Below are 18,492 nucleotides of genomic sequence, written 5' to 3'. Positions count from 1 at the left end.
ATCTTTCCATAACATAAAGAAGCACAATAGAACACACAAGAACAACAACCAAGTAAAACTCCCAAGAAGCAAACGAAACTATACACGAACACAAAGTAACCAACGAAACTACACCTAAACACAAAGAAGCAAACGAACCAAGCAATGAAGACGACTTTATTCTAGTAACACCAAAGAAACCCAAACTGATAACACACCAAAAACAAACGAAAAACACACAACCAATGAACACCCAAACACAACAAAAAGAAGCCATAAACAAAGTAACAGAAGCAACCAAAAACATATTCTGCGAGTTTCGAGCACAATACAGAAGACCCCCAAACCAAAGATAACAGTATTACACATCAATATTACCACAAATTATACAACTATTCGTATTACCACAAACAATACAGGACACAAATACACAGAAAACATAAGTCCAAAATCACACATAACCAGATAACATAATATGAACATAGTCCAGAAAAGGAAAGTTGTAAATAGAAACAGATAAACAACCAAACCAACTTACTCAAAAAAACACCAAAAACATAGAATAAATAACAATAATACAGGAGGGAGGAAGAGGTCTATTAAGAACCTGACCCTCCCAGGTCGTCAAAAGACCTAAATCCCGATGATTGATCGGTTTTTTTTTTATGATCGTTCCATAAATGCCCCCCAGTGGCACAGCGGTATGTCTGCGGACTTACACCGTTAGAAACCGGGTTTCGATGCCCGTGGTGGGCAGAGCTAAGATTGCCTTTGTGTGGCTTTGTGCATAATTAAAAACAAACAAACAAACTTTCCATAAAATTCAACATTCTAATTTTCTTTCATGGCTCCAACAGGATATCTACTTTTAATTATGTTCGACAGTTTCATATAGTTTAGTTTCAAACACTATCTTTATATTCTGCTTACTTAAGAGACTCTATAACCTTCGCCCTACTTACCTGACCTTTCACAGATATTTCCTTCCTATAAAACCTACTAAATCAGAATGCCTAAACAAAACATGCACTCGAAATAAATGAATCACTCATTTTCATCTAAGATTTTGAACCCACTTAAAACCTTCACTGTATCTAAACGCTCTATTTACACTTGTTTACCAAATACCGGAAAACAAAACGTTATCATTAAGAAACATCTTCAAAGAATATTTAACGAAAAGTATCCTAAAGTCGACCTGAAGGTTATCTGCAAACTTATATTTAGACTAAAGTCATGTTTTCCGCAATAAAGAAAGCCTGCCAATTACCCATTGTTCATGGCTCGTTTACTTATACATGTGCGGAGACTGTAAGGCCTCCTATATTAGAGAAAATAAACGCCCATGAACTTACGGGATTATAGGTCATTCTCACTATGTAATACGTCAACATAATAACAGTACAGGACATTCGATCAATATATCATACTTTAAAATTCGTTTTACCGAAAGTCTCAAGCTGAACTTAGAACTCTAAAACCCAGAGTTCGGTTCCCCGCAGTGGACAGAGTGCCGATAGCCCATTGTGTAACTTTGTGCTAAAAAACAAGTACAGTTGACAAACACAAACTGCTTCCCTATCATCAACATAAAATATTCATGTGACATATAATTGTCCTAATTTAAATTTTGTTTTTATATATTTTTAGTTGGCTCTGTATATCTGTTATCGTCATTGTATCTGTTCTTATTTCTGTAGATTGCTGATTATGAACATTTTTCCGAAACGTTTAATAAACATGCTTTGTGCACTTACGTTCGTGTTTTGTTTTAAAATTTATCAATTTGAAAAACCAACCCCCACTGTGGCTCAGCACGAAATCTAAGGGCTTATAATGCTAGATCGTTGTGTGGATTTATGTTTAACAGCAAGAAACCAAACATATAAGTGCTGTCTATAAAATTCAGTACTAGCACAACTATCTACCTTTATTAACTTCAATGCTGTATTTGATTTATTATTTATATTTTACATGTCAATTATTTAATTTTTGAGTTAGTATATCTAAAGTTCTGCTTCTCTCTCATGGTAAATAACTTACATAACAACCGCTAGATGTCAGTGTAAGACATGTTTCTAAAACCCATGCTAAAGAACAACGCGTAAACAATCCACCAATGGGAGTAAATGTTCGTTACTTAAGACTTTGAGCAGCAATGAGTTGCAGGTTAGTGAGTAGTCGACTGGTTGGTTGATGGTTGGAAGTGTAATAGCAACAGTGAAACCGCAAGAAACGAGACTCAGCTGTTTTTATCGTAACCAAAATTGACTAATATGATGTCATGCATGATACTAGATTTGAACCGATAGAAATTGTGTTGCAAAAGAAGGATTTTGTCGGTAGTTAAAGCTCTATAGTACTGTCACCAATTGTGTAAATTATAGTTGGACGTAGCTAAGAAGGAAGACAACAACTCTGACCAAGATATTAGTAGATTTTTCGACCTGGAAACAAAGAGTGAATTGTAACTAAATGTAAGTAATTTATAGAAATGATTCGTTGTATTTTTGTTTTTTATTTTATAATCAAGAAAGAAGCCAATAAGATCCTGTATATTTTCATATGTGGTTTGCTTTTAACATGCTTTGAAGTTTGTAAATGGAAAACGTATAAACATAATTAATATCAAAGAAATAATTATCAAGAATATTATTCAAGTCACGATTAGAAACTGTTGCTAACATGAAGGGAAGGCATTTGTAAACAATACTTTGATAATCAGTGGGATTCATACCTATAAACAATAGTTTGATAATCAGTGGGATTCATACCTATAAACAATAGTTTGATAATCAGTGGGATTCTTACCTATAAACAATAGTTTGATAATCAGTGGGATTCATACCTATAAACAATAGTTTGATAATCAGTGGGATTCTTACCTATAAACAATAGTTTGATAATCAGTGGGATTCATACCTATAAACAATACTTTGATAATCAGTGGGATTCATACCTATAAACAATACTTTGATAATCAGTGGGATTCATACCTATAAACAATACTTTGATAATCAGTGGGATTAATACCTATAAACAATACTTTGATAATCAGTGGGATTAATACCTATAAACAATACTTTAATGCTCTATTATATCATTTTTGTGATTATGTGTGTGAAATAACGCAATCGGCCTTAAAGGCATTTTGAAATGCTGGTTTATATGTTTTCAGTAACTAGTATTAATATTATTATTAGTTACCCAGTAAATAAAGAAAATTTAATTCTAAAAATACTTGAATTATTAAATCTATGCTAGGTAGTTTAAATGCAGTTGTGAATTTTTTCTTTATCATGTCATCATATTAATATTTTCCATTTGTTATAGTATTCTTTTAAACTATTGAACTGGCGTTGCTGTAACCGAAAATTCGTAGGCAACTTTATAGGGCACTAAAGAAGTTCAAAAGCGAGAATGTATCAATCAAATTTATTGTTTTTATTCATTAAATTTGGATTCAACAGACCTACAACATGAGTTTTTGTATTCGATTATTGTACTACGAAATTTAAACTCTTAGTCTTAGTTTTTACTAAGTTTGAATTTTGTCGCGTAAGGTGCCGCCTACAGAAATGTTGACGTGACAAGAAGGTGGGTCACGTGAATAATTAAAAACTCACGTTTATGGTAGTATCACATACTGACGTAATTAGCGCGGCACTTATATTGCCAATTTGTAAATGATTTGGAACTCTTACGTGGACAATTTTAAATGAACCGATCATAAGAGTAAGATAGCCTTGCATCATTTTGAGGTATAGTGAGCAAACCGGAATTCCTTTTAACTACTATAAATATAACTGACAAAATTCAGTTTTTTTTTCTTCTTAACATTATAATACTTTACGTAAAATGTAATTTTTTTTATATGGTGTTTTTTTTAATTAGTTCTAACTCTTGTTCGGAAATACAGTAAATTATTAATATGTTCTCATCATTGTATTGTTTCCAAACTACAAACATAAAATTTCGGAGGGAAAACTTGAAGTGTGTTGTTGGAAATAATTTGTAACAAATTACAAATTAATATTGTCGCATGGTCAGTGAAACTGAGCTGTGGTTCCTATTGTAGCATGGTCAGTGAAACTGAGCTGTGGTTCCTATTGTAGCATGGTTAGTGAAATTGAGCTGTAGTTTCTATTGTAGCATCGTTAGTGAAACTAAGCTGTAGTTCCTGTAGTATTATAGCATGGTTAGTGAAACTGAGCTGTGTTTTCTGTAGTAGTGTAGCATGATTAGTGAAACTGAGCTGTGGTTCCTTTGCTATTGTAGCATGGTTAGTGAAACTGAGCTGTAGTTCCTGTAGTATTGTAGCATGATTAGTGAAACTGAACTGTGGTTCCTGTAGTATTGAAGCATGGTTAGTGAAACTGAGCTGTGGATCCTTTACTATTGTAGCATGGTTAGTGAAACTGAGCTGTGGTTCCTGTAGTATTGTAGCATGATTAGTGAAACTGAGCTGTGGTTTCTTTACTTATGTAGCATGATTAGTGAAACTGAGCTGTGGTTTCTTTACTTATGTAGCATGATTAGTGAAACTGAGCTGTGGTTTCTTTACTTATGTAGCATGCTTAGTGAAACTGAGCTGTGGTTTCTTTACTTATGTAGCATGATTAGTGAAACTGAGCTGTGGTTTCTTTACTTATGTAGCATGCTTAGTGAAACCGAGCTGTAGATAACAAAATTAATCAAGTCCAAAATGTGAATATGCTGAGTGTTAATTAATTAGTTGTTGTCATAATGAGTAAGAACGCTTTTTTATAGGGGATTAACTGGTCATATATATATATATATATTTATTGCAATAACTTTTCTTCATTAATATCTGTTAAAATGCGTAAACAAATAAAAACATTAAGAGATGGGGGGCTTTACTTTCACGCTAATCACAGTATTATAAACACTTACTACTGACGGTTGCTATACATCTTGTGTAATAGATTACACTACTTTTGCAGAGAAGCATCAAATGCAGTTAGGTTTTTGGGGTCGATTTTTTTTCCGTCTTGTAGGTCGCTGCAAAGCATCGCATATCAAATCTATTGGACGTAACTAGAATTTCAGTGCTGTACAAGACAGATTTTGAACATAATTTGTCTGAAGGTATTGTTGGACGCGATTAAATTTCGTATGCAACATTAATTGATAGATCTTTTCCAATATAATCCTCACTTGTGTTGGTACATCATTGTAAAAAAGGTCAAATTAAACAAAGCATTTAAGGCTACTTAATTGTTAATAAAGAACCAAGTCCAACCAGTTAAAGTAAGTTAGAATGACACAGTCAAACTCAAAACCACCTGTCTGGAGTAAACAATGAGTAGGAGGATTTGTTATTCCTCATAATGTTTTTTCTTATTGTTTCTTAGTGCTTAAGGCACTACATGAGCCAATGCTTTGCAATCATGACTATGATCTGCAGCCTGGTTTAGTTTGTTTTAAATTTCGCGCAAAGGTACACGAGGGCGATTTGCGCTAGCCATTTGTAATTTAGCAGTGAAAGACTAGAAGGAAGTTAGTCATCACCACCCACCGCCAACTCTTTGGCTACTCTTTTAAAAACGAATAATGAGATTGACCGTTACATTATAACTTCCACACGGCTGAAAGGGTGGTATGTTTGATGGGACGGATATTTGAACCCGCGACCCGTAGATTGTGTGTCGAGTATTCTAACCACCTGGGCATGCCAGGCCTGGCTGCAGCCTGTTCTTGAAATGTAGAAAGTTTCTTTTCACAATACATTTCAAAGTTTGCATACACTTAGTAGTAATAAAATATGGGTGCCCAAGTCAATACTCAACATTACCATATGTAGAAGTCTTTCAGTTCTTCAACACGTTAGTATAGTCGATTTAGTTATGAATAGGTAGGCTGCAATGTTCCAGACAATCATTCCAAAAATGATACGTCCAGTTATGGATCCTTTCTTGAAAATCCACGTTATTATTTTCATGTGGCATCTTTACTTCAACGCAGTATCCTGGCAACTGCCGAATTTCATAAAACTTTATGAATTAGGACACCATGACCAAATTCAGTGGAAATGGCCTCATTACTATCTGGGTTTGTGGCTATTCCAGCACTCATAGTAGCTTAGCGTTGTTGTTTAGTTCTTGTGTAAAAAAAGAGAGGTACATTAAATACATACACATTTGAAACTCTTGAATGCAAAGGATATTTTTCTTAAGTTTGACTTTATTTAGTGTATGCCATGCACATACATTGTATTGAGTATGATTATTTTTGAAGTATGGGGGAGCATCACTACTCCAGTTTAAATAGTAATAGAAGTGGGTCTTACAGATAAAGTAATAACTTTTACGGTCAGTCTGGCATGACAAATGTGAAGGTAGTCTGGATGGAAAGAAGCCAAATCGTTTTTTCTTGTGAGGCCGTGTTGAAGGATCCGTAGTGTATATCATTACCAGCGAATTTATAGTCGAAAGTTTCGATAAGTGGGGGAGGTGCCGGTCAGTAGGGAAACAATGTTAAATTCTTGTGGTTTTATCATAGTTAGGAGAAACGTTTTTTTTTTTTTTTAAGATTTAATGTTTTTTGAAAAGTGACCATAATGATGTTGGAGCTAAAGTTGTCGAAAGCATTATCTCTTTGTTGATGAGCAAAACTTTGTTTTCTGGTATTTGTTTTTTAAGGGTGATCCGACAACATATAAACGGAGAAATAAACTGCCAGAATTCTGATATTTCTCTCTCGGGTGGATGAAGATTGTTAGAACATTACTGAACAATTTTTTTACTAAGACAACAGAGTTTAAAAATAATAAAAAAACGCGTTTTAATGAAACATTTATGATGGTATGTGGGGAAAGCCAAATTTAAACATTTTGAATAAGCTCCGTGAATTTCGCATTAGACGTTAGTAGACTGATACATAATGTGCATAACTAGGTAAATATCTTGCGCAAGTTGTGGCGTGCGTTTTATGCTAATACATACAAGTATATAACCAGAGATTGTTTGTTTGTTTCTAATTAAGCACGGAAGCTACACAATGGGCTATCTGTGCTCTTCCCACCACGGGTATCGAAACCCGGATTCTAGCGTTATAAGTCCGCAGACATACCGATGTGCCACTGAGAACATAATACTACACAATAAACTGTAAATTCATCCACAGAAAAAAATCTAGTAAAGATAACAAAATATTTATATCGTGAATATTTACAATTTCATTGAAATGTTTATTATTTGAACAAACTGATAATCAACTGTGGTTTTGGAAGAATTTGTCAGCATTAAACAAGCTTATATTCATGCAGTTTGACTATTTCTCCTTGATGAACATTTGATTTAAAATTCATACTATGACATTAACATGCTTGTAGATGAATAATCTGAGAGGTTTAACATTGTAATGAGCGATAAAACGTTCGCTATCATGAATTAGAAATAAACAAACTTAAATTATCTTTAACTAGTGGACGAACGATTGTTTCGGATATTCGCACGGAGATACTAAAGGGCCATTTGCTTGAGTCATCCTTAATTTTGAACGCCCCCCAGTGGCACAGCGGTATATCTGCGGACTTACAACGCTAGAGACAGGGTTTCGATACCCGTGGTGCGCAGAGCACAGATAGGCCATTGTGTAGCTTTGTGCTTAATTTAAAACAATCAATCAATGACAATTTTGAACTTCTACACAAGAGAAAAGGCAGCTAGTTAACAGTGCCACCCACCGCCAACTTTTGGGCTACTTTAATTGAATAGTGAGGTTTGACTGTCGCTCGCATAACGCATCCACGGCTCGATTTTTTATTTAATGCATTAATTGGATGCAAATAAATGACCCTCGGTGTTACAGTCCGGCAAAATAACCATTATGCATAAACAAATAAACTATTTATTTCATGCAACAGATAAATATTGCTCTGATTAAAATCCTAAAATAATCGCTGTTTTGTGCGGTACATAAACATTGGTCGGGTTTAAATTGTAATCTATGTATAAATCGTTGTCTTGCGTAGAAGATAAACTTTGTTCGAGTTTAATCATAAGATATATGATATAAATGGTTGTTTTAAAAATTGTTTAAAAAAACAACAAAAAACGTACGAGTAAAAATGACAAAGCAATTTCAGAGAATCATTGCTTGTCGACCTAACTAGGACAACAGTCGCCTGCCCATATATAGTCTCTATGCCAAATCTCTATGCTGGTACTTTTAAACTATACTGAACATTATCCACTCACTGCCTAATCATTGCCATTTTTTTCTCTTTGTAAGAATATTGCCAGGTGTTCGTCAAGAGGTTTTCACCCGTTTACAGTCTGTGGGTTTACTGCGAAGACCATGATTCAAATTAAGACTAACGTGGCTCCGGCAGTCGAGCAAAATTTAACTCTAGAATAGACTTCATAGAAATGTTTTTCTTTGTAGATAGCTGTCACAAAAAGATCAGATATCTTTATATTATGTTATGTTAGTAATAGTTAGTTGATATGCATTTTTACACCAAGTAATTGATAAAACCTGTTATTAATATGTATAACTATATGTTGTTAATATGTATCTTACATTTGCCATAACTAGAAACTGTTCTAGATAGGACGACCAAAGCGGTTTTTCTGTTACTCGAGTATGATTTTGGGTAATATAAGGAATTGTGTCTATAAAGTAACCTTATTATCTCATTATTAGAATAATTCCGTAAAATAATCAAAAAACAAGCGCACAAGCATTATGACTCTACATTTACGAAAAATGTCAGTCTGCCAAACCAGCTACCCTGTTTTTTATCTTATCATGCGTGTTAGTTTGCCGCTTCTTTGATCACGCACCTGTGTCTAGAAATTGTGGTAAAATGACAGAGTGGGATTTCGAAGACACGCCTCAAAGACAGCAGCCGATTTTTTTGTTTTCTTAACAGTGAATCCTAATAAAACGAATCAGGCTAAAGTTTACTTTCTAATGTCATTCCCAGTTATTTAGGCTTACAAACCCTGAAAGTTTTATTCGACGCGGTGTTGGCTAACTTTACAGGAGGAATGGTTTACTAACGTACACGAATGAGTGTGCAATGTTTTATTGTTGTTATCTGTATAAACTAAATACCTTAGCCTTTCTAATATGCCGATAACCGATATAAATGAAGCTCACCTTTATTACTCTATTTTTACATACCTTTGTAACGTCTCTGTTTAAATCTTGGAATTTGTCTTCCATAATATATTCATTCACTAAACGAATTGTGTAGTCTATCGTGTTAGTTATCAGATTCTTTCATAATACTTTAACATGTATAACCTAATCATCCATCAGCATTTTTTGCGCAGCGTTTTTTTTTTTTTGTGACATGCACCTCCTCATGAACCGAATACGAGGTAAACATATTAACCCTCCCAACTCCAGATGTTTTTCAGTGTATAATTATATCTTGCCGTAGCATTTCTTCCCTACGACATATATTTCAACTTTTCCTATAGGTAGACGAGTGGGAAGACAACGAGAAACTCTGGTAGCATATTTATTAAATGTTCATATTTCTTTATCCAGTTTTCGATATACCATCATAGCAGTATCTTTCTTCTTTTTCGTCGTGAAATCGTAAACACTTGTTGTAGACAAAATTTTACAAGTGTAAAAAAAAACACAAAAAAACTTGTAAATAAAAAAAATTAGGAATTAGGATGGGAACACCAAAAGGTAAGGGAACAATGTAGGAATGGACTAGATAACACTACAACACTTGGTGGTTTTTGACAAGGTGCAACCTCAAAGTGGGTGTGGCCATCGTTTAGCCCATTTCTACTTCATATGCTTTTTGTAACATGGTAATTGTTCAAATTAAGTGAAAGATGTATATAACTAAATTTCTCTGTTGTAAACTTTGTTTCAGCAACCAAGTACAGATACATGTATGTAAAGAAATTACGTGAACCTAACGAAATGCATGACTTCATAAGAAGGGTGTTTGATGTCGGAAGTCAGACAGGAAGCTCCAATAGTCATACTTTGCTTTTGGGAGATATTATAACTGTCTGACTGGTAAGGGGCGGGTCAACAGAATAGTATCAGTTTTTTTTATTTCTTTAGTATTTAGAAAGGATTAACTACTGATAAAACTTAAATCTATAATTGGATCAAAAATCAAAGTAAAACACGAAGTAGAAATGGGCGGAAAAATGGCCACACCCAATTTGAGGTTGCGCTGTGTCAAAAACCACCAAGTGTTGTAATGTTATCCCGCCCATTCCTACTTTCTGGCCCCTAGTGGCACAGCGGTATGTCTGCGGACTTACATCGCTAGAATCCGGGTTTTGATACCAGTGGTGGGCAGAGTACAGATAGCCCATTGTGTAGCTTTGTGCTTAATTACAAACAAACAATTCTACTTTCTAATTTTTTTTACACTTATAAAATTTTGTCCACGGCAAATGCTTGCGATTTCACGATTACTAAGTCTCGAGAGTGACTAGACTCTAGACCTATCCTTTTCATAGCTTTCTTAGAGCTATCTCTCAACATTTCCTGGCTTTAGTTTATATCTTTGTTATAGTTATTCTTCCATCTAGCCAGGGTGGCAGCCTTTTCTTTGTCTGGATTAATAGTTAAAGCTTGTTTCGAATATTCAGCGTTACTGTTTCTAACCTTATTTCTATGCTTGCAGTAATGCTCTTTTCACTTGGACAAAGACTTTTCAAGGTTATCAACATAATATTTTCCTCTTTTCTCTCTTTTTTTCCTGAATGGCATATATTTTAAAAATTGCACTGTTTCAAGTACAACCTTAGATGTCAATAGATTACACTTAGTTTGAACACAATGCAATGGTAAATTATACAACTTATCGTTGCTGTTTTAAGTCCAGAGTGCTGAAACAAAGCCGTGTCAGATTTTGGCAGTGGTAGCGTTCGTTCTCACATAGGAGACTCACGTCTTAGGCACCAACTGCTATGATAGAATTGCTTTGTCCAACACAGAACCTTCGAGTCAGAGGTATAGAACTGAAAACTTCACGTTGAAAGATTAAATCATAGTTAGAACCTAGATCTGGAGAATCTGTGTAGTACACTTTTTTTTTATCTGGATGATACAGCTACAGGCTGATCACATAGCATGTGCGCACAAACAGTCGTGCACTTACACGTGATATGAGAGCGGGTCGTTACTTGGTAACTCACAGAACGTGCTTGTAATCACAGAATGTGGATACTAGTATTGTTAGCTCGTTAGTAATGTTGCAAAATGGTTATTGTTATTACCAATGTTATAAGTAAAACTAAGAAAAACGCTTTTACTCAAGGTGTCATAATTAAAACATGATGATTTGCAAAAGGTGAAAGGCAGGAGAGAGCTATGCCTTTCCAACAACGTTAGTCTGTCAGTCATATAGTTAGATTGAGAAATTTATGATTTTTGTGAATATTTTATTTTAATTCACAGACTTTCTCAAGTGCTTTCATAGCTTGTTACTCTGCAGTTGGTTTGTTTACTACTAAACAGTGTGTGTAAAGTGCTTATAAAGTTGTGTTTGAGATTTTAGTTTGTATTGCAGATATTGTACATCTGGCCCATTCTTACTATAATTACTACCGTACTTATGATATTTGGCCTGAAAGTAAGGCTTAAATAAATAGCGTTGAATATCTTGATTACGTAAACTGATGGTAGATATAGCGTTGTTGACATATTATTACATATTCTTCTTCATTTTCACTCATAAGTTCTTAGAAATTGTATATAAAAATATATAGAAATATAGAAATTGTATTAGATGCTGGCTAAGGGTAAAAAATCTGTTTCTTTGTTAATTATATATTTAGTTATGGAATTCCTACGACACGAGTGTACAAGTATTACTGTTTGACGTTTCTAAATAAGGCACGTTGGAATTCTTCTATAGATCCTCAGCAGCCCGAGATGAATGACAGCGTGAACTGCCAACAGGGGTTTATCACTGAAATCCACTGCCCCTTGACAGTACCAATCCGCACACAGCCTCTCACTGATACATACGCAGTAGATCCAACACCTTTTGCAAGGTGAGTGAGTATAATCTAGTAGTTGTTGCGCTGTAAAAGCGGAAACTTGGTTTTCTGATATCGGTATGCTGTTTGTTTAATTGAAACCCGTCATAACAAACACTCCACACCCTAGCTCATTCCTGTTTAGCTCAGAAATCTAAGCAAAATTGTTCGATATTTTGAGATCTGTTAATGAAAACTTAAAGTGAAATATTTGAAGGAGTTTTTCATAGTTTCGTGGAGCCGGATCTGTAGCTTAGTACGTTTCTCGTTGCTCTGATGCTCAGCTGCTAATAATAAGAATTATTGTTATATGTATTTAAACTGTTTTATCTTTAGAACGTGTGTTAAAAACTACATATTGTACAATTTAAATGCAATTATTTAAAAATACGCTTCATTCAAACAGCACGAGTGCGTGTTTCAGTGGAGACACCTTTCTGAGTTCCTGTACAAAGCATTTCGTTTTACCAGAATCGGAATTCAGCGCAAATTTTATCACTATTTTATCCGTCAAGTGGCAATGCTTTGGTATGAAACCCGGGAAAGGTTGATAGATATTACGTCAAGGTAGAGACTTAACATGTACATTGCTAGTAGAATATGAACATAAACATATAACAACAGCCCACGACCTATTAAAATCGTTCTCAACTTTCCTAAGCATGCAAAATAAAAGGCTTAAAATTTGTTAACTAAATACATTTTGTTGTAATGAAGGTCTTATATTAGTCATTTTGAAATAACTGATTAAATAGTGTACTTAAGTTAAATGATAAGAGATCTTAACTATTAGACAATTATTCGAAAGTAAAATTATGAGTTATGAAAAATATCATTGATAATTTGGACAGCTCCGGTAATTTCCTACCACTACGTCATTGGTGGCAGCCCAAAAATGTTTAACATTTTCAGCCAGAGAACAGTCTCCTAAAATGTTCAGCATTTTGTTAGAAAAGGAAACCTAGAATTCGTACGTTTTGTTTGTTTTAAATTGTAGCGAGTTCTGTTAACATGTGTTTATCGCATTAACGCAGCGATATTTTTTTATTATGCGTGATAACCCTATACTTTGATAATGTATTGGTATAAAAATAAATGTTTGTCGAAACAGATGTTTTTAAGACTTATAGATGGTGAGCACGTGCCTTTATTAAATTCTTACTCTATCCGGAAACTAGCTTTATGATGATATTTCGTGCAAAATTCCAAAATCATATCTTAATTGGGTATTATTCAAAGTTGAGCGTTTTGTATTCTGTTTGAGTAAAATAACGTCTACTATAATAACGTGGTGATTCTTTGTGCCGTTTGTTCGTGGAAATCTTTCTTTTTTATATTATCTTATATATTTGAAACTTTTGTAAGTTGATTATCACAACTATTTTCCTAATAGAAAATATTTTTTTGCTTTTTTTTTTTATAAAATGTACGAGCATAACTTATTGTCATATGATAAGATATTTGATTCCTAGATGTCAACTGATAACAGTTGGATGATGTTTTGATTATAAATATCTCAGAATAATTAATAATGAGGTTATTTACCGCTATATAAAGTTAAATACAACACAGACTTTCCAGTGATACCAATTACAGCATTTACTATTTACAGTTTATTAAAAATGTTTCATTAATAGGTATGTCACATTTCTGTAAACTACCTGAACACAGTTAATGTTTTAATACTTCGGAAGTTACCAGAACATACAGCATGTAGTATTAGCATCATTTAAGCAAAAGTATCACAGTTTGCAAATGGCGTAGTCTAATATATTTATAATGTTGCTCAAAATTAAATTCCACCCGTTATTTCATAGTAATGATAAATTTTATCTGCATAAAACATAATGACGTAAAATGAAACAACTCATTTTATTTTCCTTTTGCGATTTTTCTAACTTTAAATAAACACGAAGTTATTACGCAATAATTACTAACTATAGTGACTATTTAAGTCATGTAAAGCCACTGGTTGGTTGTTATTGCATAACCTGTGGACGTCATCAGCTTTGGAATCATACGGCTGAAACTTCTCGCCTATTTTTTTTATTTTTTACCGAGCACGCCAACTTTGGGCCTCTCCCTCTCCCCCGTGTCTAGAAGGGCAATTGCCTTCTTTGGTTGTTGTTCTTCTCTGGAGGAAACACTGTTATTTGACTAGGTACGAAAATGAGTTGTTAATTATCCTGACGTATTTTGAAGGTAGATTGTTGAGGCAGATAAATCACACCAAAGGGAGGAAAGACAACGTCCTTCTGAGTTATGTGTGGGGAGTAAGATGTATATGCTTGTAAATATTATGTGTGTGTATATATATATACTCTTGTTGCTTGTCTAGCTCCGTTAATCATTAATGCTGCATCCAACTTACGAAACATTTGTAAAACCCACACCTTGTATAAGGACCTTCTGATTCAAAACACCAAAACTGGATTTATAGAATTTTACACTTTAGTCAGCAGAATAAAATTAATTCGTGCGTAGTTTGCCATGTAATGTATTCAGTACATGTCCCCGCTCAAGGTTAGTTTGACTTGACATGTTGTAGATACGAATTTTCCTGTGACGCTTGGAGTCTTAAGCTTTAATTTGCCTGTTTTTTTGAGAAATATTTATTACTCTGCTTGTTTGAAGAAATTGATCATCATACAGTAATTTATTTGTGTTAAATGACTTTCATTTAGATTTGTAAGCGCACACAAGGCTTCATTTGATATAGAAATGTGATTTTTGTTTTTTATCGAAACAATAGAGAACAGATTGTGTTTCTGACAAAAGAAACAGATAGGTTGGTCTGTAAACCTAATTTCCTCATCAGGTTCACCCACGCGGCATGAATCGAGAGATGTGTACCACTGCCAGGAATTGAAGCCTGATCAAGTTCAGTTGAGTGCATTAGCCGAACTATAAGAAAATCGGGTATTTTACTACCTCTATAAAAGGCTACGGTGTTAGGTCTAAAGGGTGGATACCAGTTGGTCTGGCTTCTCCTAGTCACGTGCGCCGTGGTAAATGTCATGGGCCACAATAACGGTTCCTGGTAGCAACGGCTGTAGGGAAAGGCACCATTCTTGATGAAGTTAGTTAAAATGTACACGATGACCCTATGGCGTGTGTAAATAAGAATCGCAAAGTGTTTCCCCATACACTTTATCTTAACTGTATTTTTTCATAATGTTTGAAAATCGACAGCATATAGGTTGTCTACGCTCCTAGAAACATGTTTCAGAACTATGGGGAACATTTTAAGTGGTGCTTAGCATAAGTTTAGTAAGTTTACAAATGTTATGTAATTTCGTAGCTGTTTTATAATTTAACACCATAACAAGTCCCATAAAAAATTGTATAATGTTTAATACTTACAATTTGGTACAAGAAAACTAGAATAGTTTCTTGAAATTCCGTTCAGTATATTTATACATCAATATCACCCAAAAAGTTAAGCTGAGAAGAGGAAAAGGTGATGAAATGAGATTAAGTTATTGTAACAATCATGCATGAAAATGTATATTAAAATACTGGGAAGGTCGATCAACTTCAAATGCGTTACTTTGTTTTCAAGTGATTCAGTAAATACGTTTAAAGGGACTTCAACTAATGTTACTAGTTCATTCACATCAACACTGAGAAAGTTAGGACTGTTCTGTTGGTCGTCGAACCGGGCTTTTCATTTTACTCTTTCGAAACATACACAATGAGATAAACAGATATCTTGATAACAGTATATACACTCAATATTATAAATAATAATTAACCATGTCGTGTGGTTATCTAATCGTTGTGGTGGTGGTGGAATGTCAGTGACTTGTTAGACTGACTGCTCGTATATTGACCATCTAGATCTTGCATACAAAAAGTGTGTAAAACGGCCATCTGACACAGACAGAACAATGGCGTCTGTTATTGTATACAAGAATCCCAGGGGCAAGGACGTAACCTGCCCATCTGAAGGTCACTCACTAACTGGCATGCCCGTGGGACACCTGTTTCTTTCTCACGCTCAAACACGCATGTAGCGACATCATACGGTATCAGAATGTGTTTCTGTTTAGCACTTGGTGCACTCTGCATTATAAGTTCAAGTTAGGTTTTAGAGGCTTTTTTAAATACTTGTTTTAGAAATTCAAAAGAACAGTTTTCGACGAAACAATACTAACAGTTTTTAACAGGTTCATATTATTTACTGTCTATAAAGTACTGTTAAGTTTTTGTTTTATATATGAAGTTGTCACTGTCTTTTTAACTGACTTACATATACATGGTGCAGCCATAAAAATCTGTTCCTATATCTCTTAGAATTCTTGAAACAATCCTACACCTCTCACCATTATTTGTCTTATTTAAACAATCTCTCACCGTTATTTGTCTTATTTAAACAATCTCTCACCGTTATTTGTCTTATTTAAACAATCTCTCGCCATTATTTGTCTTATTTAAACAATCTCTCGCCATTATTTGTCTTATTTAAACAATTTCTCACCGTTATTTGTTTTATTTAAACAATCTCTCACCGTTACTTGTTTTATTTAAACAATCTCTCATCGTTACTTGTTTTATTTAAACAATCTCTCATCGTTACTTGTTTTATTTAAACAATCTCTCATCGTTACTTGTTTTATTTAAACAATCTCTCATCGTTACTTGTTTTATTTAAACAATCTCTCATCGTTACTTGTCTTATTTAAACAATCTCTCGCCATTACTTGTCTTATTTAAACAATCTCTCGCCATTACTTGTCTTATTTAAACAATCTCTCACCATTATTTGTCTTATTTAAACAATCTCTCACCATTATTTGTCTTATTTAAACAATCTCTCACCATTATTTGTCTTATTTAAACAATCTCTCACCATTATTTGTCTTATTTAAACAATCTCTCACCATTATTTGTCTTGTTTAAACAATCTCACATTACTTGTCTTATTTAAACAATCTCTCACCATTATTTGTCGTTTTTAAACAATCTCTCACCATTATTTGTCTTGTTTAAACAATCTCACCATTATTTGTCTCCATCAAATAGTTCCAGACGAGAATAAATGACCTCATACAATTTATCTTTTGCATTTTTTTCTTTATTCTCTTATTAACTTGCATTGTTTTGAGCTATTTATTTGTTAATGTTGTGAGCGTTCGAGTGTCAGAGTATAGTAAACAATTCTTAGGTGTGAACTGTGTTGTTGTTGGTAAGATATTCTTGTGTATTTTCCTTTCGGAGAATAAATAATTCGTGATGCTGTGATCAGGAAAGTCTTTGCGCATATGAAATTCGCAACTAACCGGGTACAAACTAGTGAAGCAAAACTAACGTGTAGCGTTTTATTTTAAAGCTCATTACAAAGTTGTGTTTAATGTCACTGTAAACGCTTGTTGCTCACATTCGACATGAAATCAAACTTTCTTCTAGGTCTCGGTTGCATCTTTTCATAGAATTGTCTTTTGACCAACCTATAATCGAATTTTGTTGAACTTATTATTATTTAAAACAGTCTTTCAAATCACATTTTGCCAATCACGTTGGATTTTTTTAAACAGTATTTTCCAGTGACACGCGGGAAGTACCTGAATTTCGACCTACATTAACCATAACATATCAGTTGATCTGAAGAACAGATTGTGTAGTTAGATTAACTGAAACCACAATAGATAGTTTTAATGCACTATCACTTGCTCTTTTCGATATAGAGAAAGCATTCGGTAGTGTATAGCTTAATGGTTTTAGATATAAATTGAAACAATTAGGATTACCGCTGGTTGTTTTATAGAAAAAAATATGTAGAGTGAACGTGGAGGGCATCTACTCGGAATACTTTATTCCTGAGGCGGGTATTCCTCAGGGAGAGAGAGTTAGCCCTATCCATTTCATCGTGTATGTAAGCGATAGACCATTAAATAATCCTAATTATATTCTAAAATCACAATTTGCAGACGACGTGGCAATATGGAAGAGCTCCACGACTCCTTCGATCGCAACCACAAACTTACAGCCTGTTGTAAATCAAATAGTTGAATACTGTCAAAAACATAGAGTAAAAATAAAAATCCCCCAAACGAATCTAATATTATTGTTAAAATCGATGAAAACGCTGAAAAAAAAATCCTCCAGAAATATACTTGAATGGAGCTCTTCCAAAATGTCTTCTAAAATTCCTCGGAATAACATAGGATTCAAAATTAAAGTGGAAAAATCATATCACTGATATTAGGAACAAAGAAAGGCAACGTGCAAAGTACGTCAAGAGATTGACAGGTCAAAGCACACGAGCCACACCAGAAAACATAATCAAAATTTATAAACAATACATAAGACCAGTAATAAAATATGTTTGTCGAGCCTGGACTAATGTAGTACCATTACACATCAAGAAACTTCAGGCTATACAACATGCAGTAATCACAACAACTTAAAGAGTACCAAGATCCACAAACACAAAATTCATGCACAAATACGCGAACGTTAAATCAACTCAAGACGGGGTCAAAGAATGCTCGTTCCAATATTTTGATAATAA

General features: G+C 34.0%; 1 protein-coding gene across 1 annotated transcript in view; it reads left to right on the top strand.

The window, feature by feature from the left end:
• Window positions 1-2,153: 2,153 nt before the first annotated feature.
• LOC106462511 (serine/threonine-protein kinase 17B-like) overlaps window positions 2,154-18,492 on the top strand; it is a 53,526-nt gene continuing 37,187 nt past the window's right edge. Inside the window, exons 1-2 of the mRNA XM_013922444.2 lie at window positions 2,154-2,456; window positions 11,855-11,993. Of these exons, the coding sequence (XP_013777898.2) occupies window positions 11,872-11,993 (122 nt within the window). The 5' untranslated portion in view covers window positions 2,154-2,456; window positions 11,855-11,871. The remainder of the gene's footprint in view (window positions 2,457-11,854; window positions 11,994-18,492) is intronic.

This window comes from Limulus polyphemus, unplaced genomic scaffold (assembly GCF_000517525.1).
Source record: "Limulus polyphemus unplaced genomic scaffold, Limulus_polyphemus-2.1.2 Scaffold1188, whole genome shotgun sequence".
Taxonomy (NCBI): domain Eukaryota; kingdom Metazoa; phylum Arthropoda; class Merostomata; order Xiphosura; family Limulidae; genus Limulus; species Limulus polyphemus.
This window is presented reverse-complemented; position numbering and strand designations above follow the sequence as displayed.